The following is a 24,661-nucleotide window of genomic DNA, read 5'->3' as shown; positions in this document are numbered from 1 at the left end:
GCGCCACAAGCTCCTCGTCCTCCTCGTCCTCCCTGACCTTGCACAGCGTCTGTGCGAGAAGGCTCACTGGGGGAAACACATGGCCCCGCGGGTAGAACAACTGGCAGTGAGAGGTTTCTGGAGAAACAAGCAGGTCTACCTGAGCGGCTCTGAAACGTCTCCAAATCAGCTGGACCGTCTGGGAATGGAGTCTCCATTCTCCCGGGAGTGTAGCTCGTGACAGCTCGTCGGCCGTACGGTTGAGCAGACCCGGAATGCGAATGGCACGAAGTGACCTCAGACCCTTCCGACTCCAAAGGAGGAGGTGGCGGGCGAGTTGCGATATGCGACGGGAGTGCAGACCACCTTGTTGGTTGACGTAGGCAACGGTCGCCGTGTTTTCCGTTCGGACCAGCACGTGCTTGCCTCATAAGCGTCCTTTGAGACAGTTCAAGGCAAGGCGCACCACTAACAACTCCAGGCAATTGATCTGCCAGTGCAGTTGGGGGCCCGTCCACACCCCCGACACTGCGTGCCTGTTGTACGTGGGCCCCCAGCCGGTGGTGGAGGCATCCGGGTAAACCACAGCATGCCTGGAGACCTGTTCTAGGGGCACTTCTGCCCGGAGGAACGCAAGGTCTGACGACGGGGTGAAGGTTTGGTGACAGGCCGGTGTAACTTGGAACTTGTAACTTGGGTGTTGCCACGCTCACCTCAGGACTCGGCCATTCTGAAGTCGAGATTTTCCAGATTCTCCACCCGGCCCTTCTCCGGGGGAGGGAGAGGTGCCTTCACCATCCCCCAAAGAGCAGCTTCCTCCCTCTCTGGGTGGCCCGTCCCAGGGCCTTTTGCTCTTTCGCTCACCGCCAGGTTTGACGGGGGCCTGGACAGGTGGGATGGCCTGCCTACGCCCAGCTCCACAGCACCGCTTTTAACCTGCAGTAATGCCGTAGCGTGTAAGGTGGAGGCAGCTTCTCCACAGGCCATATAAGCATTGCCGTACAGGCCAGACGAGTACCTACAGACCCGGGAGGGGAGGCGGTATTAGGACACAACTGCATCGCAATTGACCGCTCCACCGGGGGGACCCCCATATACCCCCTAGCTGCACCACCGTCGAGGGTGGTGAGGGAGGAGGACCCAGCAGGTCGGGTTCCGGCAGTAAAAGGTGCCGTCCATGACCTGGTGAGCTCCTCATGCACCTCCGGGAAGAAAGGCACCGAGGCGGGGCGCTGAGAACCAGCGCAAGCCACCCCGAGAAACCAATCGTCCAACATCGAGGGCCCGGGACGAGGGAGCTCCACCCCCCTGGAGGAAACTGAGCCTGGCCTGCAGCTCCAAAATGGTCATCTTCCCGCAATGGGAAACGGCAGAGATTAAAAAGATGATCCATTATCTTTACAAAGAGGCACCCGCTTATTGTACTCTTTTAGAGAAATTGGCTCTTTTAGGGAAATGCTCTTTTACATGCTTTTATGTGCTCTTTTACCAAACTGCTTCGTGTGTGACGAGTCTAGCGCGCTCTCGGGAGCTTTTTGTATTGGCGGACGGCGCTTCAGCGGTGGTCATTCCTGAGTCGAGTGGGTTGCACACTTCAGGCTGCACTACCTCCTGTCGTGCTGCAAGCGGCCATTTCCCCTGTGCGTAATCGACTCAGGAACGACCACCGCTGAAGCATCGTCCGCCAATACAAAAAGCTCCCGAGAGCGCGCTAGACTCGTCATACACGAAGCAGTTTGGTAGGAGCAGAACGATGTTGTCTCCGAAGCGAAAAGCTGGTATGCGTTGCACCGGCTGCCTTTTTATGCTCACGCTGTGATCAGCGGCAGCTGGATGCAATCATCACATGCCAATGTGCATTGGCTCGTTTAGTTTACACTCGAAGTGGATTGGTCTCTCTAAGCGAGATCCCAATTCGTCGGTCACAACGTGACTCGTAATGACCGACTGAAAGGGAACAGGTCTATTATACAATGAATTATAGGCCTATAATTAAAATATTAACACTGTCCAATAAAAATCAATGAAATAAAAAGCTTTAGCCTATTTCAAGCACCGACTTTCAAAAACGACCTGTTTAATACGTTTTTATTTTTTTCACTATGTACGGGCCACAAGAGAAATATTAAGGGAATAAATTAAAACAGTTAGCTATACCGTTATCAGCATGTTGAAGTAGATTCGTCTCTCATCGTCTCTGAGAGAATATGCGGCGTCAGATGCCAAAAGCTCTGTCATTCCGTTTTTACTTTCAATTTCTGCGTGAATTGACTGAGAATAAGATGTTCACTGGCATAACACTTGTGCAAAGTTAGCACGTTGCTTGTGTGATATCCATTGGCTCGCCTTCATGGTTTAAAACAGAAATATTTCCAACATTGCATTGGAAACATAAGCAATTGCACCCCCCACACACGTATCGAAAATGTACCGAACCGTGACACCAGTGTCGTATCGAACCGAACCGTGAATTTTGTGAACCGTTACCCCCCTAATATATATATACACTACAATTTAGAAGTTTTGATTTGATAAGATGGTCACCAAGACTGTATTTATTTGTTCAAAACACAGTAAAACAAATAAATAATTTGATAAATAACCAGATATTGTTGATTAAATCTGGTTTGATTCTTACTAGAATAACAAGAAAAACCCAAAAATCTGCAACACATTTCAGCGACTCAGTTGTGAGAAATGTGATTATGTGCAGCGCAATGGAGACACCCATGATGGGGTGACTCACTCCATGTACTATGAATCAAATAATATGAGTCTTCATCTCATACTCTATGCATATATTATTATTTAACCCTATTTCTCAAATTCACTGCTATTATTTGTGTATTTTTAATTAAAAACTTTCTATACCTTAATGCCAAACGCTACAGACAAAAACATTGTTTCGTCATGTACTGAAATTTTATTTATTTATTTATTTTTTGCTGTTTGGCTTTACAATTTACTCCTTTCTATAATTTGATGGTTTTTATAGAGGGGTTTGTTTATATATCATTTGCCCGATTTATAAAACTACTTAGAAAACTATATAGTATAATGTGTCAACAAAATGAAACTAAACATTTTGAACCTGGTTTCTTCCGATGTTCAGATAATTTTTTTTTTTTACCCTATTCACCCTGGGTGTCTTGCCTTAAGGACTGGAGCGCATTTACTAATAGTGATTTTCTATTCGTGTGTTACCGCTCTCAACCCAGCATGATGTTTACAGTAAAAGGCTGAATTTAGGAGCGGGGAGGAGTCAAGAGCACTTCAGTAAGGTACCAGCTCCAGCCACCAGCTCGGCTCGCTTAATGGCCAGTCCCTCTGGCAAGAAAAATCAGCTTTTCTCAACACTTTCTTTCTTTCAGTTTTTGATTGTCATGCACTTTCACTGCAAAAAGCAAATGCCAGTAAATCACTTAAGGGCTGACCAACCTCCTCACTTCCACCTGCGCACACACACCTCCCTATCCGCTCCTCTCCATCTATCCTAATGCCCCTTTCTTCCATCCAGAAATAAAAGCACATTTACGACGGTCTGAAATGTCTCATGGATGTATTAGTCACCTTTCATGATCACCGGCTGTGCACCCCGGCACAAATGAACACAGCTGCGTAGCCTGACAATGAAGGTCCGCATGTGTGTGCGTAATTGCCTCACTATATACCTGCCTCTGTTTTTGCAGTCGATAATAGTGTGTCCTCCAAGAAAAAGAAAAGTGCAAGTCCAAAACTCATTCGAACGAAGTAAACACATTTTGTCGCCTGAACTTTTAAAGCACGCCACTTCTTGAAAAATAAATCACTGTGATAACATCTGACATTTACAAATCAATCATAAAATGACATTTTCTTTTATCAAATGGTCGATTTTTAGATGGAGATGGAGTGCGGATTCAGATTTAGATAGGTTTAGTTGGGAGAATTATGTATTGGATTCTCATAAGCAATCGATGTGAGTGGCCTCAGATATTGAAAAGGCAAATAATTCGGTCATGTAGCTAAAGCAATCAGCGAATGGACAGGAACACTGGATCTTATTTGTGGGGTTGACTGCAACAGCTGAGAAATCAAATGCATTTTATATAACACACTGTGGTTATTGTACAGCTTACGTAAGGGAGAACTGGGAGAAATGTTAATCTACTGAACCCCAGTGATTTCAAACACTGTCTAGTTATGTATTATCACGTTACGTAATGTAATGAATTAGCCATCACAGACTTTTTCTCCTAGTAGCTTTTGGGGTCTTTCATCCTTATGTGGTCTAACCTTGGGACCCATGACGTACATGCACCATGTAAAAAAAAATGAAATGTTCGTAAAACCTACAAAATGAAGGCAACAGTTGGCATGACTTAATTTGAGTTCATTTACATGAATCTATTTTTATATACATTTTAAGTAAATGTCTTGACTGAACTTAAGTGTCAAGTTGTTATAACGAAATATGTTATTGTAATTAAAAACTATTTGGATTACGTAACTTTACAATTTTTACTTGTTTACTTAATTTGCATTGTTTTAAATTGTTCAGTATAACAGTATAAGTTATTAGAACTTATAAAGTAAATTGTAGGTTTTTTTAAGCATTTATTTAATTGATGTAAGATTTTTTTTTTATTATTATTAATTTATTTTTTAGTGCACTTCAGACCTTTATGTTTGAGATGTGTTAATCTTAATAAGGGGTATATTTTGAGTATGATAATGGTTTCAATATTGTGCTAACACTGCTAGTTCTAATTGCTTAGTGTTTTAGTAGTGATATGAATAAATGTTTCACTGCATAATTAGTTTACTTTTAATTGCTTTCCATTATGTGGATTATACTATTCCATAATGCAGATAGTAGCAAGCTGTTATCATTGCAAAAGTACTTGTGTTTTTGAACCTTAGAGTCTTTTAGAATATTTAAGATTATAGGCAAAATAAATAAATAAAATTCCACATTGACAACAAAGTCAAATAAGGCACCATAGATGCACATAATTCAAGTCCCTATTCGTCAGTTGGGGGAAATTAATGTTGCTTGTTTTCTAAGGAACCTTGCCAAAGTGTAGAAAATTAATATGCCATGAATATGTAATAAAACTACTTACATGTCAAGTAAAAATAATTTTGATTAGAAGCATTTATTATTCTACATAAAGTTTGCTGTGTAAGGTGCACAACAAATTCAAGTTAGATTAGATCAACAACATAAACACTTGATTAAATTATATGTCAAGTTTATTACCGACCATCTGTTTTTTCAGAAAGCTTTGAAACATGGTTCAACAGTAGTTTATTTTTTGTCACCTAGCCCAGCGTGTTGCTTTTTTTCCCTTCAAATTTGAAGCCATTTGGTGATTAAAATGTTTATTGAAATAAGACTTTTAAACTGCACTGTGAACTGATGCATGTTTAATATGACAAAAACTGTTTCAGGAGACATTAATGCAGAAATCTATGTAATTATGATTCACAGTACTATATGCTCCGTTATAAATATATTTGGGTATCTTTCAACAATAGTTTTGCTTGATATATTACAGGGGTAATAATAATCCAATCTCTAACACCTTTTTTCTTCTTTTCTCACAGATATCCTTCTCTCAACACGGCAGCATCATGGACCTGGTGCAGTTCTTTGTCACATTTTTCAGGTATGCACACTTCATGAATTTAAATTAAATGTTCTGTGAGTTTAAACAGAATACAATTTGTGAATAAATTAAAAATGTACTTTCTTTCTCCATAATATGCATTGAATTCTAGTTTTTGGAATTTAGTGAGATAGGTTTGCTGAGGATGCAAGGATGCATTAACCTCACCATCCAAAGCCATTAATGAAGGCTGGCTGATGAATAAGCACAATAGGTATAATTGTGTTGGCTGTGATGAAGCCAAACACTGCCACTCTTGCTGTCTCTGCAAATAAACACATTCTATGAAAACAAATTCTAATCTTAATTATTAAAGATTACAAAAAGAAAATGGACATGTCTTAAGACACATGTACCTACACTACTCTTTTCATTTTATTCTTGAACGGCAGCCAGAACCATATGCACATTTTTGCCAGTGATGAAAAGCATCCATTTCTGTGACAGCACATGATGTTTGCAATTGCATGGTTTCATTTTCAGTTTTCACTAGTCATACTTACATAGAAATGTCATACTTGTCATAGTTCTGGACAGTCAAATTACAGAGCTCAGCAGTTGTGTTTAAAGTGCCTCAAAGTGCAGCCAAATAATGACATGCCACCTACTCTGTATAAATAATAACATGCCGCCTGCTATGTATAAATATTGAAGCTCGCGTTAGACTGTCAGCCTCCTCTGTATTGTGTTCTGTGGGATTTTTAACTATCAGGTCAAAACAGATGTCATGCAACGTCATTCCAACCTTTACTTATCAACTTGTTTATCACAGAAAAACAGAATGTTGCTATAAATTAACTGACATGAAGGGAATCTGCTATGGTTTAGTCATGCCATTTTTTATTATAAGAGTATTTCATCATTTGACTTTATTTGATACACAGATATATAATTTTTATTAATAGATTGTGCTGGAAAATGCACCGTAACACTGTGACTTTGACATTGGCCATTTATAGGGATAGTTCACCCAAAAATGAAAATTCTGTCATTAATTACTCACCCTCATGTCGTTTCAAACCCGTAAGACCTTCGTTCATCTTCGGAACATAAATTAAGATATTTATTATGGAATCTGAGAGCTGTCTGACCCTGCATAGACAGCAATACAACTGAAATGTTTCCAAGTCCAGAGACGTAGCAAGGAGATCGGTAAAATAATCCATGTGACATCAGGGGTTCAACCGTAATTTTACGAAGCTACGAGAATAATTTTTGTGCGCAAAAGAAAAAATTCAACAGACTTTATTCAACAATTTGTCTCCTCCGCGTCACCCTAGTGCCATTTTGGAGAGTATCAGCTGGACGTAAACAGCGCACAAAAATTATTCTCGTAGCTTTGTAAAATTACGGTTGAACCACTGATGTCACATGGATTATTTTACAGATCTCCTTGCTACGTTTCTGAACTTGGGAACATTTCAGTTGTATTGCTGTCTATGCAGGGTCAGACAGCTCTCAGATTCCATCAAAAATATCTTAATATGTGTTCCGAAGATGAACGAAGGTCTTACGGGTTTGAAACGACATGAGGGTGAGTAATTAATGACAGAATTGACATTTTTGGGTGAACTAACCCTTTATCTTGTATGTATCCATATTTGTGTGCAGTAATTTCAAGCGGATATGATTGTGTGAGTGTGCACATCCCAACATTCACAAAGGTTAAGGTTATGGCAACAGAGATTCGATGTGTGCTAAACAGATTCTTGCACTTATTATCCAGTATGAATTGCAAGAGCTTTTTTTTGTTGTTGTTTTGCTATAGTGGGCATGGGAATGTGTTGATTGATATCAAAGTTGAAGCTAGAGGCTGTAGGGTTTTGTTGTTTGGTGTGCATTTAGTCCTCTGCAGGCGAGGGACACGTCTGATGTAATTCATCATGGCATTTGAGGGAGATTGGTGCGTATACTTTGTATCCCTCCCATTTTATATCCCTTTCTCTCTTTTCCTCACTCCTTTCATATCTTCTGGCTGTGGATTCACAGTTCTGGTTCTCTGTCAAGAGTATACTTGAAGTTCAAGCCAAGTTCTTCAAAGCCAAAGTTCAGACAAATGCTCGACTGTTTTACAATGCCAAAACAGACATCAAGCTCTATGGAAAATATTGTGTTGAGGTAAATTGAGTGTGCTGCATTGGAACACTTAAGTTATTTTAATTACACGGATGAATAATGGTGTTTGTTTGTAAAACAGCATTAAGGAGCATTGAGTATTGATTTGGAGCTCTGTCACTTTGTGTCCGTGGCTTGGCTGCCAGATTGTTTATGAATTTGTAGTTTTTCCGGGAAAATAAATGAGAACGTTATCTTTAATAGAACTGGACAAAGTGTCCAGAAATGTTGATAGTCAAAAGAAAAAAAGAATGAAAGAGAGAAAAAATGACATATATGAAAATTGATTTAAAGGGATAGTTCACACAAAAATTTAAATTACCCCATGATTTACTCACCCTCAAGCCATCCTAGGTGTATATGACTTTCTTCTTTCAGATGAATACAATCGGAGTTATATTAAAAAATGTCCTGGCCCTTCTAAGCTTTTTAATGGCAGTGAATGGCTGTTGAGATTTTGAAGTCCAATAAAGTGCATCCATCCAACATAAAAAGTACTCCGCATGGCTCCGGGGAGTTAATAACGTTTTTGTAAGAATAATATCCATATTTAAAACTTTATAAACCATAATTTCTAGCTTGCGCTTATTGTCGTACGCACATTCACGAGAAAGTGGTGTTCCAGAGGATGACGTAGGAAGTAGGCAAATGCGGAAGCACATAGGAGGGAGCAAAACAAAACACTGGTCATGAATTAGAAGTTCAAAATGAGGATTTGTAAAGAAACATGTCAGAGGATTTCAATATAAGCCAAGAGGAGACTGCTTTCCTTTGCTGTAAACAAAACTTGGTTCTTACAAGACTAGCATGATCTCACTGGAGCTTACGCTATGCCTACGTCATCCGCTGGAATGCCACTCTCTGTACATTCACTCCTCCCACCTACAATCGAGACTCGAACCCGCAACCTTTGGGTTATGAGACCGACTCTCTAACCATTAGGCCACGACTTCCCCCTACGGGCCTTAAGTACGGGGCTTAAGTACGTGCATATGACAGTTAGCAGAAGATTATGGTTTATAACATTTTAAATATGGATTTTTTCTTACACAAATGCTTCGATTCACTTCAGAAGGCCTTTATTAACCCAATGGAGCCATGTGGAGTACTTTTATGATGCATTTTATTGGACTTCAAAATCTCGACCCCCATTCATTGCCATTATAAAGCTTGGAAGGGCCGGGACATTTTTAATATAACTGATTGTATTTGTCTGAAAGAAGAAAGTCATATACACCTAGGATGGCTTGAGGGTGAGTAAATCATGGGAGAATTTTCATTTTTGGGTGAACTATCCCTTTAACTGAATATTCATATATTAGAGAACAGTTTTAAAACACTGGTTAGCCTCAAATAATGCTGCAAAAGTAAGTGAGGTTACCCAATAACATACCTTTCAGATTGTTTGTGATTTTTTTTTTAAACCTTTGTATTCCCTTCAGTTTTTTTGTTTTCCTCTTAAACATTTTCTGTGTCTGGATGTCACAGTAACCGTGTAACTCTGACTCCCTAACCTGATTGGCTGTCAGGATGATGGATATACTGCCGTGTACCAGACACACTAAAGAGGTAAACAAACACTTCTCTAGCGGAACACAAGTGGGCCTGGTAAGCTACTTACAGAGATTAGAGCCAATTATATATCATATCAACTTCATTCTGCATTCACAATTTGTTCCATTCAAAGTTGGATGTCGGATAGTCCCGCTTGATATCGCTTATCTTTATCTATAAAGGCATTTCATTGATCGCCGAGCAGTTTCTGTTTGTCAACAGAGGAGTCTCCTAGCAAGCACATTTTAGAGGATAAACAAGGATGTTCTGCAAGTTTTTAAGAGATCGTTTACAGTGTTTTACATATCAGTCTCCACAAACATTTGCTAAACAAATCTGAAGCATTTGATGTTGCATAGTAATGTAATCTTGACTGATTGATGCATTTTATTTGCTTAAATGTGAATGTTTATCCTTGAGTACCGCCATGTTTGTGTTGCTTCAAACAAGTTTTGTAAGATGTAAGTCAGACTTAAAATGACTTTTTTAGAGTGCTGCAAGAATGAGTCCTAAAACCAGGAAATGGGTTTTCTCTTTTAGTGTTATTGTCCCAAAGTCAAAAGTTTTTTTGACTGCGTTTTTGTTACATTCCTGAAATAAGAAATGTGGTTAGCACAAGCTCAGGATATTTTTACATTTTATTCTAGTGTGTAAAATACATCAGCCTTTATGGGTCTTAAAAAAGGCAGTTGCTAACAAGTGACTAAATGGGTCTACAGAGATGGTCACATACATTGTCAGCGTCATCACACAGAGTGGGAGGACTCACTAGTCCGCTTTTACAGACTGATTATGTTCATACACTCAAACTGTTGCTCAAATTGTGGTGTAGTTTGTTTACAGCCTTTATAACTTTAGCTTTTATCTTTTTAATTCTGGCAATTGTATTTAGGCTTCAAAATTCATAAAAGTTACAGTGTTTATTTGTGACGATTATACTTTAGATAAAATGTTTCCCACAATAATCCAAAAGCCAATGGGAAAATGTTATTGGTTTTTATCCAGGGTGGGAACCTGGGTGTTGCTAACTTCACTTTTTGCCAACAAAAATACACCATCACTGCAGCAGTTATATGGAAGGCAGCATTACAGTATAACTTAGTGAAAGAATAAATTTATTAAATTAAAGTTAGCCAGTGAAACGTTCCTTTTTTTCACCATCTGATTCATGCATTTGATTAGCATATTACCTCCAGCTCTTAACGTAATCTTAATTAGAAGTGCGTTTCTAAAAATCTTCCTAAAATTTCAAAACACCCTCATGAGAGACTATGGGCTTCCAGCCTCAAGCAAGTAGATGGATATTTATCTCTTTCTGATTCATCTGGCTTTGATAAAGTTGATGAGATTTTTAATCAGTCTGTAAACTGTGCTGTCTGTCATACTCACCCCAGAGGTTTTTTAATGTATTTAAATCCATTCAAATATTTGTGTCTTTCTAAACAAAGAGACCATTACGCAGATTAGGTAGAAAAAGTATTAAAAAAATATAAAACGCTTTAAAATAATAAATGGGACAATGGGAATAAAATGATAATATTGTATGTATATTTGGAAGAACTCCTTTTAGTTGTACAAAAACTGGTGTGCACTTAGAGAAAAGTCTGTACTTTTGAACAGATAGGTGTTTCAGTGTAGTCCCTCATTAGCTTCGAAAAGTCCTTTTGAATATGTTTTCTTTGAAGAGTGACTTCTTTTTTTTTTTTTTTGCCGTCTCTGCTTTCTTAGAGCTCCACTAAATGAGCAAGAAAAACAGTAACAATTAAAGAGAGCTTAAGCCTTTCACCTACTCCTCCAGCTAATTGGTGACACCGCAATTCGGTTTAGCCCAATTACACACACTCTCTCTCTCTATGTTGATTAACATTCATCTACCTCTCTTTTTTTCTCCTCCTTTCTTCCATCAGGACAGAAGTCGTCCACAGGGCTGAAGTGTTGAGTGAGCGCGCTCATATCAACGATGATGTTATTAACGTCCTGAACCACTGTGCTTTACTGGATGGTGACTGGAGGCAATTCATTTGACTTGTGTAACTGACTAAAGCTCATTCTCTCCCACTCGTGATTTGAGCGTAATGGGGCTTTTGTCCTTTGTACCTACTAGAGCGAGTGAATACGAGATTATGCATTATTGTGACTCATAAACATAAGCAGGACCGGGCGGGATGACAAATAGATACAGGAAGTGACTGTGATGGTGTGCATGTTTATATCCTCAGCTCAGGTTGTCTGGTTGTCTGTATTGATTGTGTAATCCTTGTAGGCTTTCTTTGCTCTCTCAGGCTGCTTTGGTAGATTGGCTCTTCTCATTCATCCTTCAGACTGTTGTTGCTACAAAATCAATACTACAAACAGATCACACACTACAAAAAGTGACTACACATACACAATGTACACAAAATCATTTATTTATTTATTAATATTATTGTTATTATTTAATTTGCAATATATATATATATATATGTGTGTGTGTGTGTGTGTGTAATTAGAATATTTGATGTATATTAGACAGCACAAAGAAAATTCAACAAGTTCAACTAAATGAAAAGTTAGCTTTTTTCCTGTAAAACAATTTTTTCTACTTATTTGTAAGTATTAGCTAAATTGATAAATTAAAAATATATATTTTTAAAGCAGGACATTACCAAAAATGTCTCTGTAAAAATGTGCAAAAATTGTATGACAATTTAAAATCATTACTAACTACTGAGGGCCAGATTTACTAAACAGGGCAAAATAGCGCAAGAATGCAATTCCAAAACAGCTGCGGGTGATTTACTGACAACGCGCAAATTATAGAACACAGACGCAACATCTCATTTCCATAATGACCAGCGCAATCTACCAAGAGCAGCGCAAATTACCGCCTGGTTTAAGACATGCTTTTTTGGGGGCGTTAAATAGTGGCGCAAATACTAGTGATTTGATGAGTGCAAACATTAGTAATTCACATTGCGTGATTCATTTTAATACTCTCCTCCCATAAATTTTGCGTCTGAAAAGGAAACTCCCTACAAATGCATATTCAGTAAGGTCAGGCGTAAAAATAACTGTCCACGCCTTTTCAGCATTAATTCTTCACTGCGCGTCTTTAGTAAATCCTGACAGTACTATTTTAACTCCAAAAGGCGGTTTGTGCTGGCGCAAGCTGTTAGTAAATCTGGCCCTAAGTTACTAACTATATATTAGTTTACAAGGTTCATTGTAGTACCTAAAGGGTACATATTACTACTCTAAGGTAGTAATGTGTATTTCTTTGGGGTAGATAAAGTACAGAGTTGTCACTTTATAGGCCAATTCACACGGTACCGACAGACACCAACAAACGGCAACAAGTTTGTCTGGTTTTGTCTGATCAGTGTGTTACCAACGGCAGCACAAATCTGTAGGTACAAATCGCTTCTGTTCCCAGGTGAAACGTCCACTGAATGGCCACAATGCAGTAAGACACTGCGACCCATTGAACAAACTATCTCTCACAGCCTCGATTTCAATATGGCAGCAATCATGACGTTTGACATAGCACTTAAAAGAATGTGCTTTTATAACTTTCTCAGTGAAAGCGCTCCAGCATTATTGGGCCTCATTCTCCGCCCATTTGAACCATTATCCAGCTTGTTAAGAATTAATTGCCCTCATCATTAATAGATTTAATAAGGGACCTCTGACTTGTGCTGATTGGGTTTTGAAATATGGTAGATGAAATGGTTGAAAAGGCAGTTTCAGGCTCTTGCATTACCTCAGCTACACTCTGATTAGTCCAGTGCTAATTTTAGCGTTTGAACAACTTCAGATGTAATGAGCTCAGCCCCTTAATATATGATGCTTAAGCAAAGAGAATAGAAGAAGAATATTAGAGCCCAAGACGTCCCCAAGCCGTGCAATTGCAACTCTTACCATGGTGCAAATTCAAATTTCGTGATCATATAACACTTCATATACTTATATTATACACCCCATATTTTTGCAAAGCCTCACAAAGCCTCAGATTGTCTAATTTGAAATTGAACATTCTTCCTCTAGGCAATGTGTCTGTGGAGTTGATGGTATGTATGTGTAATAATGCCGGCTGAATGAAGGCTCTGTTTGAATGTGGATGATGGGTAGATGACATTGTCCCCACATACCCCCTGTTGCTCTGATGTTCATGTCAGTATACTGAGCCTTATTTAAACTCCATGCCCATTGGTTACTGTTACTCACTCATACAAGGTTTACAGTGTCACATAGGAATGAATTGGCTTGAGTTGCAGTAAAATGTGCTAAAAAAGTGGTCAAAATTTAATGGATGTTCTTATTCTTATTTGTGGGCTGGAATGAAGTGTATCACTACAGAAAAATAGTAAATGAAAATGTGTTGCAAAGAAATTATTTTAATTGAATGATTGAATGATTTTAATATAATTTTTGGATCAGAATTGAGGCAGTTTGAAAGTGATAACGTCTCTGTTACGTACGTAACCCTCGTTCCCTGATGGAGGGAATAGAGACGTTATGTCGTGACGACATTAGGGATCTTATTTGGGAGCCAGAATCCTCTCTGATTAAGAGAAAACGCCAATGAAATTTGGCTAGGGGATTTTGCATGCGAAGCCACTCCCCGTGCATACGGGTATAAATAGGCGACAGGTGCATCCACTCATCAGGTTTTATGCTGAGGAGCCGAGAACTTGTCCCTGGCAACCAGCGATGGTTTGAGATTGTGGCATGGGGACATAACGTTTCCGTTCCCTCCATCAGGGAAAGGTTATGGCATGGGGACATAACGTCTCCGTTCCCTACATCAGGGAACGAGAGTTACATACGTAACCGAGACATTCCCTATCTGTCGGTCACTATGAGTTATGTCGTGACAACATAGGGGGTCCATGGAAAGCGCCACAACCTGAACCCCATCACAACCCTATGGCGTTGCAAGTGTTGACAAACCGCAGCGTGTCAGACAGGTGCTACGCAAAGGTCGTAACCTTCCCAACGCCCCAGCGCAAATTCGCTGACCTTAGCGCCCGAAGGGACCAAAAGGTGAGTACATCGCAGCTGGAGATAGCCATGCGCTGTTCCTACTACAGAAAATCATTTCTTAAGAGAAGGGATTTGCGAACTTCATGAAAGGTGCTTCACGCCTTTCCTGTTTGTTGTTTACAGCTTGGCAGTAACGATGGGGAAGCGAGCCTTCCGGAGAAGGGCGCTACGAAGGCCACATCCTACCTTTAGGGAGATATCATGTGGAGACACTAATATGGACTGACCCCGGCCTGGGGCAGTACTACATATGGAATGGGACTCTGAGGCCGGTCCTACCTGAGAGTAGAGAGGAACCACTACCAGCACAGCCTGACAGAATGGCCTGTCAAAGGGAAGACATAGGTTCACCGAGAGGGAAACCTTACCGTGGAAGCATACACATATGGTATTGCCCGCAGGGAATCAAGCCATATGGACACCTAGCCCAGTACAGGAGCTGACTGCCGGGGGTGCTGGAGGATGCTCAACTAGGGTTCGCAGTCCAGGTAACTCGACTGGGAGAGAAAGGCGCTCGCATCCCCGTGTGAGGGCGAATGGCGCAGCAAGCGTGACACCGGCCGGTCCTTCCCGCCAATTACCTATTACCCAACACACGGGAAGAAACCGGCTCAATGTGGAGGCTGTAGAATCTCGTGAAGGTGTTTGGTGCCACCCAGCCCGCAGCTCTACAGATGTCTGCCAGAGAGGCGCTGTGCGCCAACGTATAGGAGGAAGCGACACTCCGGGTGGAGTGAGCCCTCACCTCTTAGGGGCACGGCTCGCCTTGGGACTGGTACGCCAAGGCGATGGCATCCACTATCCAGTGGGCCAACCTCTGCTTGGAGACAGCCTTCCCTTTCTGCTGACCTCCGTAGCAGACAAAGAGCTGCTCGGAGCTTCTGGAGCTCCTGGTGCGGTCCACGTATACGTGAAGCGCTCTTACCGGACACAGCAACACTTGGGCTGGGTCTGCCTCCTCTGTTCCCCTCAGGAACCTGACGATGAGATCATGCTTTCCCAGGGACCGGCCGTCCACTGCATCGTGATGTGCTGCGATAGCAGCCACATACACTTTCAAGGTGGAGAGTGACAGCCTACGCTTTCTTGCAGGAAAGAAAGCACTACTCCAATCGTGCATCTTCGGGGGTCTTCTTGGCGAGAAGAACACCAGTTCACAAACAGACTCCATGCCAGTGCATAGGCTTGCCTCGTAGAGGGAGCTCTAGCCTGAGTGATGGTGTATACCACTGCCGGTGGCAGACCGCTTAGGTCCTGTCCAGGAGCCACACGTGGAGATTCCAAAGATCCTGGCACGGTTGCCATAGCATGCCGTGCCCCTGAGAAAGGAGGTCCTTCCTCAGGGAGATGCGCAAGGGAGGGGCTGTTGCGAGGAGTGTGAGTTCCGAAAACCAGGTCCGGGTGGGCCAGTAAAGTGCAACCAGCAAGACCTGTTCCTCATCCTCCCAGACACAGTGTTTGTGCGAGAAGGCTCACTGGGGGAAACGCATACTTGTGTAGAGCCTGAGGACAGCTGTGGGCCAGTGCATCTGTGCCGAGAAGGGCCTCGTTCGGGGAGTAATACAGCTGGCAGTGGGAGGACTCGTGGGAAGCAGACAGGTCTACCTGGGCTTCCCCGAATCGACTCCAAATCAGCTGGACTGTTTGGAGGATGGAGTCGCCATTCTCCGGGGAACGTGAGTTGTCGTGAGAGCGCGTTGGCTGAATGATTCAGCTCCCCCAGAATGTGGACGGCGCAGAGATTTGAGCCGCGTCTGACTCCATAGGAGGAGGAGGCGGGCGAGTTGTGACATGCGACACGATGTCGGTTGATGTACGAAACAGTCACAGTGTTGTCCGTGCGGACCAACACATGCTTGTCTTGCAGCAGTGGCCGGAACTGCCGCAAGGCTAGATGCACTGCCAACAAGTTCAGGCAGTTGATATGCCAAAGCAGTCGAGGCCCTGTCCAGAGGCCCGAGGCTGCCTGACCGTTGCATGTGGCGCCCTAACCCGTACTTTAGGCATCCGTCGTGACAACGACATGCCGGGACACTTGTTCTAAGGGCATTCCGGCCCGTAGAAAGGCAAGGTCCATCCAGTGGCTGAATGTGTGGCAACACATCGACTTGATGGCCACGCGAAGTGTACCACGGTGCCATGCCCATCTCGGGACTCGGGAGCGTAACCAGTGCTGAAGTGGTCTCATATGAAGCAATCCGAGCGGCGTGACTGCGGCTGCAAATGCCATATGCCCCAGGAGCCTCTGAAAGTGTTTCAGTGGTACCACCGTCCTGCCTCTGAATGAACTCAGGCAGTTCAGCACTGACTGGGCATGCTCGGTGGTGAGGCACGCCATCCTACTCACAGAGTCTAACTCCACACCGAGAAAAGAGATTCTCTGCACAGGGGAGAGCTTGCTCTTTTCCCAGTTGACCCGAAGCCCCAACTGCCTGAGGTGCCAGAGCACCAGGTCCCTGTGATCGCACAACTGCTCTCGCGACTGGGCCATGATGAGCCAGTCGTCGAGATAGTTGAGGGTCCTGATGCTCACTTCCCGCAACGGGGCCCTCCGCAACCTTCATAAAGACATGGGGGGACAGGAACAGCCTGAAGGGGAGGACCCTGTAATGCCATGCCTGACCCTCGAATGCAAACCGAAGGAACGGCCTCTGTCAAGGAAGGATCGAGACATGAAATTAAGCGTCCTTCAGGGCGACCGCTGCAAACCAATCCTGGGGCTGGATGCATCTGACGATGCACTTCTGAGTTAGCATCTTAAACGGGAGCTTGTGAAGGGACCGATTCAAAACTCGCAGATCCAGAATTGGTGGAAGGCCACCGCCTTTCTTGGGCACGATGAAGTAAGGGCTGTTAAACCCCGACTCCATCTCGGCTGGAGGGACAGACTCAATTGCATCCTCCGTCAAAAGGACAGCAATCTCCTCGCACAGGACAGTCTCGTACTGCCACCAAAGTCTCGAGGACACCGCTGAACCTGGGAGGTCGCCTGGCGAACTGAATCGCGTAGCCGAGTCGTACTGTCCGAATGAGCCAGCGCTCCCAAGCTCCGTGCGAGTGGCACCAAAGGAACAATCGACATGCCTGCAGCGGTGGGAAGTCGTGCTGGATGGCCCAGAAAGCATCGCATTCTGGCTCATCACAGCAGGACTCCCTGTGTCCCGGGAGGGACCGGCCGGAGATGCGTGGGGAGGCGTCACTTCCCCGAACCGCAATCTCTTGGCCGCTGGCGATAGGGGGCTGTGTGGGCGAGACTGAGGAGGCAGTGTGTCGCTCACAGCCCGGAGGAAAAGGAAACTGCTAGTGGTCTCAGCACGGGATGGAGCAGCTCGGCATCCTCGGCGACGGGTCCATGACTTTGTCAGCTCTTTGTGCACCTCCGGGACGAAAGGAACCGGAGCGGGGCATGGTCGTTTTCACGGCAGCCCGGGAAAGCATGGTCATCAGTTCCGGGTCCGATTCGGCAGTGGCGACAACACCCGAGGGAGGCAGCCTCGCCGAATCTTAATCCTCGGAAGATGACAGCCCATCCCCCGATGCTGTGAATGACATCTGATCTTCTCTCAGCCCGCCGAATGAAACGCTGAGACCTCCGCGAGACGGCTCAGACGAATCACCGGGAAACTGGACGGGACAGTCGCTGCGGGAGGAGTGAGAGGCCCGCAGGGATGGACCCCGGCGGGGAGGCTCTCACTGTGACCCTCAGATTACCCAAAGCACCAGCCAGCGGTCCTCTGCTCGTGCAACCGAGATGGGTGGTGACAGAAGGTGCCCCTCCACTCCCCTTGAGGAGAGAGAGGCATGATCGCAGCGCTGTCATGGACATACATAGCGCATGAACCATCCACGAACGCATCCTCAGCGTGCTGGATGCCCAGAGGGTCCGATTCGGCAGTGGTGACATCACCCAAGGAGGGCAGCCCCGCCGAATCTTCATCCTCGGATGATGACATCCCAACCCCCAATGCTGTGGTCGACATCTGATCTTCCCGCAGCGCACCGAATGAAACGCTGAGACCGCCGCGAGACGGCTCAGAAGAATCACGGGGAAACCACACGGGACAGTCGCTGCGGGAGGAGTGAGAGGTCCGTGGGGACGGACCCGGCGGAGAAGCTCTCACTGTAACCCTCAGATCACCCAAAGCACCAGCCGGCGGTCCTCTGCTCGTGGCAGAGAAACCGGCACAGGTGGTGACAGAAGGTGCCCCTCCGCTCCCCTTGAGGAGAGAGAGGCGCGATCGCAGCGCTGTCATGGACATACACTCACAGTGAGCGAATGAACCATCCACGAACACATCCTCAGCATGCTGGATGCCCAGACACTGAAGACAATGATCATAGCCGTCAGTTGAAGACAGGTAACGACCACACCCAAGAAGACACGGCCGGAGCGGCATCTTTAAAAAGATGCAAACCGACCATGATCAGAAACTGCTCTTTTAGATGAAACACCCAGGGGAATCGCTGAGTTAACAGGGATGCCGCTGAACGTGTCGTAACACCACCCAGAACAGCCTCTTCTTTCAGCACATGAGAGGATTCGCCTGGTGAATGTCGAGTTTCCTTCATTCACTCGGCTCAGAAGCAAAAATCTGATGAGTGGATGCACCTGTCGCCTATTTCTACCCGTATGCACGGGGAGTGGCTCAGCATGCAAAATCCACTAGCCAAATTTCATTGGTGTTTTCTCTTAATCCGAGAGGATTTTGGGGTCCCAAGTAAGACCCCTAATGTTGTCACAACATAACTCGAAGTGACCGACAGATAGGGAACCATGGATAGCATTATTTTAGTGAAACATGAGTAAAACATTTCTACAGCACCTAAATCACTAAACTACTAAATGAATGAAAGGTGAAAAGTGAAGTTGACATTAAATTAGTAAAAGTAAATAAATAAAATAATTTACATAATAATTTACATAATAAACATGACAGAATATACACCAGTATTTTTACACTAGCATCTAATGATATAAATAAATTATTTTATTTTATTTGATCTTATTTTAGTTTAGTTGTTTAGTTTTGTTTAGCTTTATAACTTTAGCTTTTTACTTTTGGCAATTGTATTTAGGCTTCAAAATTCATGAAAGTTGTGATAATGGGTGAAGATTATCTTTATGAAGACAAAATGTGAGAATCATAAACTTTTGTTGGTTACAGAGCTTGTTTTCTGCAATTATTCCAAAGCAATTGTTGAAGTCCTATTGGCACTTTAGTCTGCGTCAATAGCCTTGTGGGCAGTGCGCTGTCATATAGCGCCATTATGCTTCGGGCATCCCGAGTTCAAGTCCCGGCTCACAGACTTTTCCCGACAGAACAGTCATCTGGTGGCCCTCCTGGGCACACACGCTGAAGACTGTGACAAGAAGTGATTATGTTCCTTTTTTTTGGTGACAATTTGTCTCTGAGTAGTGACACTCAGTCCTCCCACATTGGCGACAAGCATTCTGACACTTGTTCACCAGTGCTTTATCATATACTGCAGCAGCAGGTGCAGGCCGTGAACTTACGATGGAAAAAACCAACAACAAAATGGATTGTGTACGACCACCAAATGCTTTTTCCCTTTATTTTAGCTCCATGCATTTGTCACCTTGTCAAGTGAATTCTGTCAATTGCGGATAAAACACAAAGAGGGATTTCTGCTTTTATATGTGCTTTTACAGCAGCCAGTCCTACTCAAGGCCAACTTTCTCTAACATCACACATCTTCTAGATGGCTTAAAATAGCCATTGAGCAGTCTGTGTATATGCGGGAGAGGAAATCAAACCTGTTGGGGTGCAGATGTGTTTGTTTGGTATTGCGTAAATGATTGACGTAACCATATGGCATTGATTCTTTCATGCTGGATGAACTTGTTTATCATTGATTGTATGATTGAAATACAAATATGTAACAGCTGTCCTCAGTCCAGCCTCAAAGGTCAGAGGAATGTTATCCACAATTGCAATTACAAACTCATGAATCTTATTTGATTGACTGATCCATTGATTTTCCATGTGTCTTGTCTCCAGCTGTTTCCTGTCCCTGCTGCTGGTTGCTGCTGTGGTTTGGAAAGTCAAACAGACGTGCTGGGCATCACGCAGGAGAGAGGTAACATCTGCACAATAGCACTTCCTGTGTTCATTGACGTGTCCATACTTTTATTGGCCATTGCCTGCGGTTTCTTTATATGTTGCCCATGATTTCATGTTTGAAGCTGATATGTTTAATTCTTCGGCTTAACCAGTAGTGCGAGTTTGGGGCGGGACTTTCAGTTTGTGCGACCAATGGAAGACTTTAGCTTTAATGTGTTATGCATTTGCATTTACAGGTTTGTGTTAGTTGGGATGTTATTGCTTTTACCATCTGTGACCTCCCATGATGCTCCTGGGTATGGTTGATCTTTGTAAACCACCTTATGACTTTAACCTCATTATAGTTTATGAAACTCACTGTCATGCGGCGTTACTGTGCTCAGATCAGAGGACACCGGATAAAGCTGATCATTTTATAACGTGTTCCTCCCAGTGTCTGATGGGTACGCAAATGTCATCAGCATGCCAGCCGAACTGCCTTCTTTTAATGAGAGAGGCGCTACAATAAACACTGCCATTTCCCTTCATTACCCATCTTCACAAACCAATTAACCCTGACAGGGGCTCATGTAAAAGGAATGGATTAGTGTGATATATCCATCTAAAAGCCCCAACAGATGCCACCTTCTCTCACATCTCTCACTTTCCCTCTCTCTTTTTATTCCTTATTTTGTGTCATTTTAGTGGCTACATAAATGCAAATGGGAATTTGCAAACGAGTTGTCATCAAGCATTTTATAATCAATACAATAATTGAGGCCTCTGTAATTGAAAGCATGTCGAGAGCCGTAAGTGTGGGTTTATCTGAGTTAAATGTGTGCTGTTTTCAACGATGGCTGTCACAGTTGCTGTTTTCCTTTTCATCAAATATGTACTTGTAGAACAAGCATTTAGATAATGGAATAGTTTTAGCCAAATAAAAGACAAGCTTTGCACTTCATTCAATGCCCCAAAAGCCATTTTGATCAGAGAAATAAAAGCACAATGTGATTTGATAGGAAAGCGACAGTAAATAATGAATCTATTCAAAGTGTAGTGTACTTGATTGTGGTGACTGGCAGTGACAGCCGTGATCCTTGAAAATAATGCAACATCTTCAACTTTAAAAGATTTTACACCAGCTGAACTCAAGTAACCGCTATACGTACATGTCAACAGGACCTAATTTTTACTTTTGTGATGAGTTATGCTGTGTTTTTCTGTGATACCTTGCAGACCGATTCTTCAGACAGCAATTTGTGTCAGAACTGTTCATGGTGACTTTCAGTCCAGGTCAGCACTCAGTGGGCTGAGCTGGATTGCAGGACATTCATGCAGGGCACATTCTTCCTTTTAGACAGCTAGATGGAGCACAACTGAATGGAACAAAACACATGGGTTTTAAATGTCCTTTTTAGAGAGAGAGAGAAGGAGAAAAACTTTTTAAAAGTGCTCATTTTAACTTGACAGCACTTTAAAAATGCAGCGATTATGGCGCAAGGTGCTGAATAAAAACATGGGGATGCGATGCAAGAGCCAAACGTGGACATCTGACATAAAATTGCAATAAGTTTTTTTTTTAAGTAGAAAAGTTTGAATGTTGTCTTGACCAAGTGTGTAAAAGTAAAACGTTTTGACATTTGAAGGTTTTATAGGCTTTACAGACAGAAAAAAAAATAGAATTGTTTGAAATATCACCTATATAGGTTTGTACTATTTTTATATATAACAAATTTATCAACTTTGGAATTCATTACTCATTATTTCCCAGAATGCCTGATTCACTTTGAATTGTAATTTAGTAAATTCCAGTTCAACTTCTTGTGGGTGTGGCCAATTAAATTAAAATTACAGCTCATGAATTGAAAGGGAACCAGTCTTTAAAGGGGTCATGAACTGCCTTTGTTTTTTTAATTTTGTACTGTTATCTAAGGTCCACTTATAAAATTATCAAGATTTTTACATCAAAAACATCATAATTTAGAAGTAATAGTCTATTTTCTGTACTAGGGCTGGGCGGTATATCGAGTTTGTACGATATATTGATATATTCTTTATAAGCGATATGGTATGAAGCAATACCGTTTATATTGATATACAGTAGTTTGATACGAGCGCATCTGAAAAATATAACGGAGGACACAGACTGAGCTGCTACGGAGAAAGTGCATAATCCAGTTTGTTCTAAACATGTGACAAGCTTTATATTAAGGGCTTTAAAAAAAACTCATAAGATAGTTTATAGTTTCAGTTTAAAGCGGCTCTGACAGAAAGGCTGTGTGTGCTGCTGACAGAGACGCGCGCTCTTTTAATGTGTTTGAGATGTGCTGTTTTCCTTAATGCATAACTTACATTTCACAGTTATATTATCCATCTGTAAATGTTAGAAAGTCATGGAAATATTTCCATTTTGCTGTCAGAAGTGCATGGGCCTTCTGCTTTGCGATTCTCCGCTAAACTTCACAGACTTCATTTAGAACGAGTGCCGCCGCACGCATGTGTGCCAAACAGACGGAGCTCAATGAAATATGAACGCAATAACTCTGACTAAAATATACGTTTTGCTGAAATATTTGTAGTTGGACAATAAATGTGACGTATGTAGAATTTTAAACCTACAAGTAAGTGTATTTATATGATAGCACTAACTGTAAAGTGACTGTAATGGGGTAGCCTAATCAAACCTGATACATGTCTGTGCTTTTGTTTTTATCTATTTTAATTTTTAGTTTAGTAAATTTTACTTCTGCTTTAAAAGCATTATTTTTGTTTTTAGATTGCAATGTTATAATGTTAACCCTTTTTTTGCACATCATATAGGCTTACATGGTTACATTCACTTCATTTGTTTTCAGAGCCTTTAATATGTATTGTTTCATTGGACAACATTGGGTGGTATGTGAAATATATATTAAATATTACAAAAACAAAAATGCAGAGATATATACCGTATATAGCAAATCGGCCAAAAAATACAGAGATATGAATTTTTGCCCATATTGCCCATCCCTATTCTGTACTGTTTTAACCCCCCTCATCAGAATGCTCTGTTTGAATAGGAATGGCGGATTGTAGACTCGAAAGTAAACACCCACTGCTATGAGTGGCTAACACTTGTGTATGTTTGACAGCCTATGTCCTTCACAGATGGACGCTGCTGTGATTTCGGTTAAAAACGCACAGATACTCATATCAAATGATCTGTTTAACAGACAAAGCAAAACTGATGTAACAAAAACAGTTACTCACACTTGAGTGTTGCGACATTACTGTCAGATCCAAAATAGCCTGCACAGCAGCCTCTTTTATTTTCAATCTTTTTGAAAATCCAGCATAAAATTGTGCCTTGTTTGTAAACAAATCCGTAGTAAAATGAAGTGAACAAAGGACCAAGTTCGCAACACTGGAACTTCATTAAAAATAAGGTTCATTCACTGCTCTGACTGTTTTTCCACAGCTTGGCACTGCGCAGTAGAGGTCTGCACGGGCTTTAAACTGAAGCCCGAACCCGAGATCGTCTGACCCGACCCGAGCGGCACAGTTAAATTTAGAGCCCAAACCCAACCTGAACCCAAAATCTTTTTTCCCCCCCACAACGAATAGCCAATTAAAAAAATTGCTGTATTTCACGATTGCATGCAACGGTCAGATAATCATTAAGGCTCGGCCAGTTCACAAGGCAAAAGGAAAAACACTTAGCCTTCCAGTTATGAAAGTTTATGAACATCAGGTGCAGCGGTCACATAAATTCTGCCGAGTTTTTGAATGGTTGTAGGCTATATGACAAAACGATAATTCTTCCATCGTGCAAATTATGGTCAGTTAAGGATCGTTAGCATTCGACCTGCTTTAAATCAGACACAGAGATGCAGTGCGGTAAGATCGCATTTATTTGAATGAATTAATTATATCATTTATTTGAATTAGTGAGAGAGAGAGTTGAAAGTTGCATGTGTGAACCTGTGTCTGCGCGTTTCTCTCTACAAGCAATGAGGCTTAGTTACTTCAAAAACAGCGATTTACCCCCTCATTGCAGAGAAATATAACGTTGCAAGTCAGTAGCCTGTCGAAGCCATTTTACTAATAAAAGTTTCCGTGCTGTGTTGTCGTTGTCGTGTGCAATAGGTGTGTGTGTGTGCATCTATGAAAGCAGCGTAGCCTACTGCATATAGTTTAAGTTTAGCTATAAACCCGAACCCAAAGCTATTCATTAAACATTAACCCGAACCTGACCCGTAACCCAAAAGTATTTCGGGACCCGTCGGGCTCGGGTCGGGT

The 24,661-nt window shown here is 42.5% G+C and overlaps 1 protein-coding gene across 1 annotated transcript in view; it reads left to right on the top strand.

Annotated features, from left to right (window-relative positions):
- The window catches only part of atrnl1a (attractin-like 1a), a 273,170-nt gene that overhangs the window by 155,052 nt on the left and 93,457 nt on the right, over positions 1–24,661 (top strand). The window contains exons 26-27 of the mRNA XM_016516416.1: positions 5,569–5,630; positions 20,342–20,420. Coding sequence (XP_016371902.1) covers positions 5,569–5,630; positions 20,342–20,420 — 141 coding nt within the window. The remainder of the gene's footprint in view (positions 1–5,568; positions 5,631–20,341; positions 20,421–24,661) is intronic.

Source organism: Sinocyclocheilus rhinocerous, unplaced genomic scaffold, assembly GCF_001515625.1.
Source record: "Sinocyclocheilus rhinocerous isolate Xijiao unplaced genomic scaffold, SAMN03320098_v1.1 scaffold1829, whole genome shotgun sequence".
Classification (NCBI taxonomy): domain Eukaryota; kingdom Metazoa; phylum Chordata; class Actinopteri; order Cypriniformes; family Cyprinidae; genus Sinocyclocheilus; species Sinocyclocheilus rhinocerous.
This window is presented reverse-complemented; position numbering and strand designations above follow the sequence as displayed.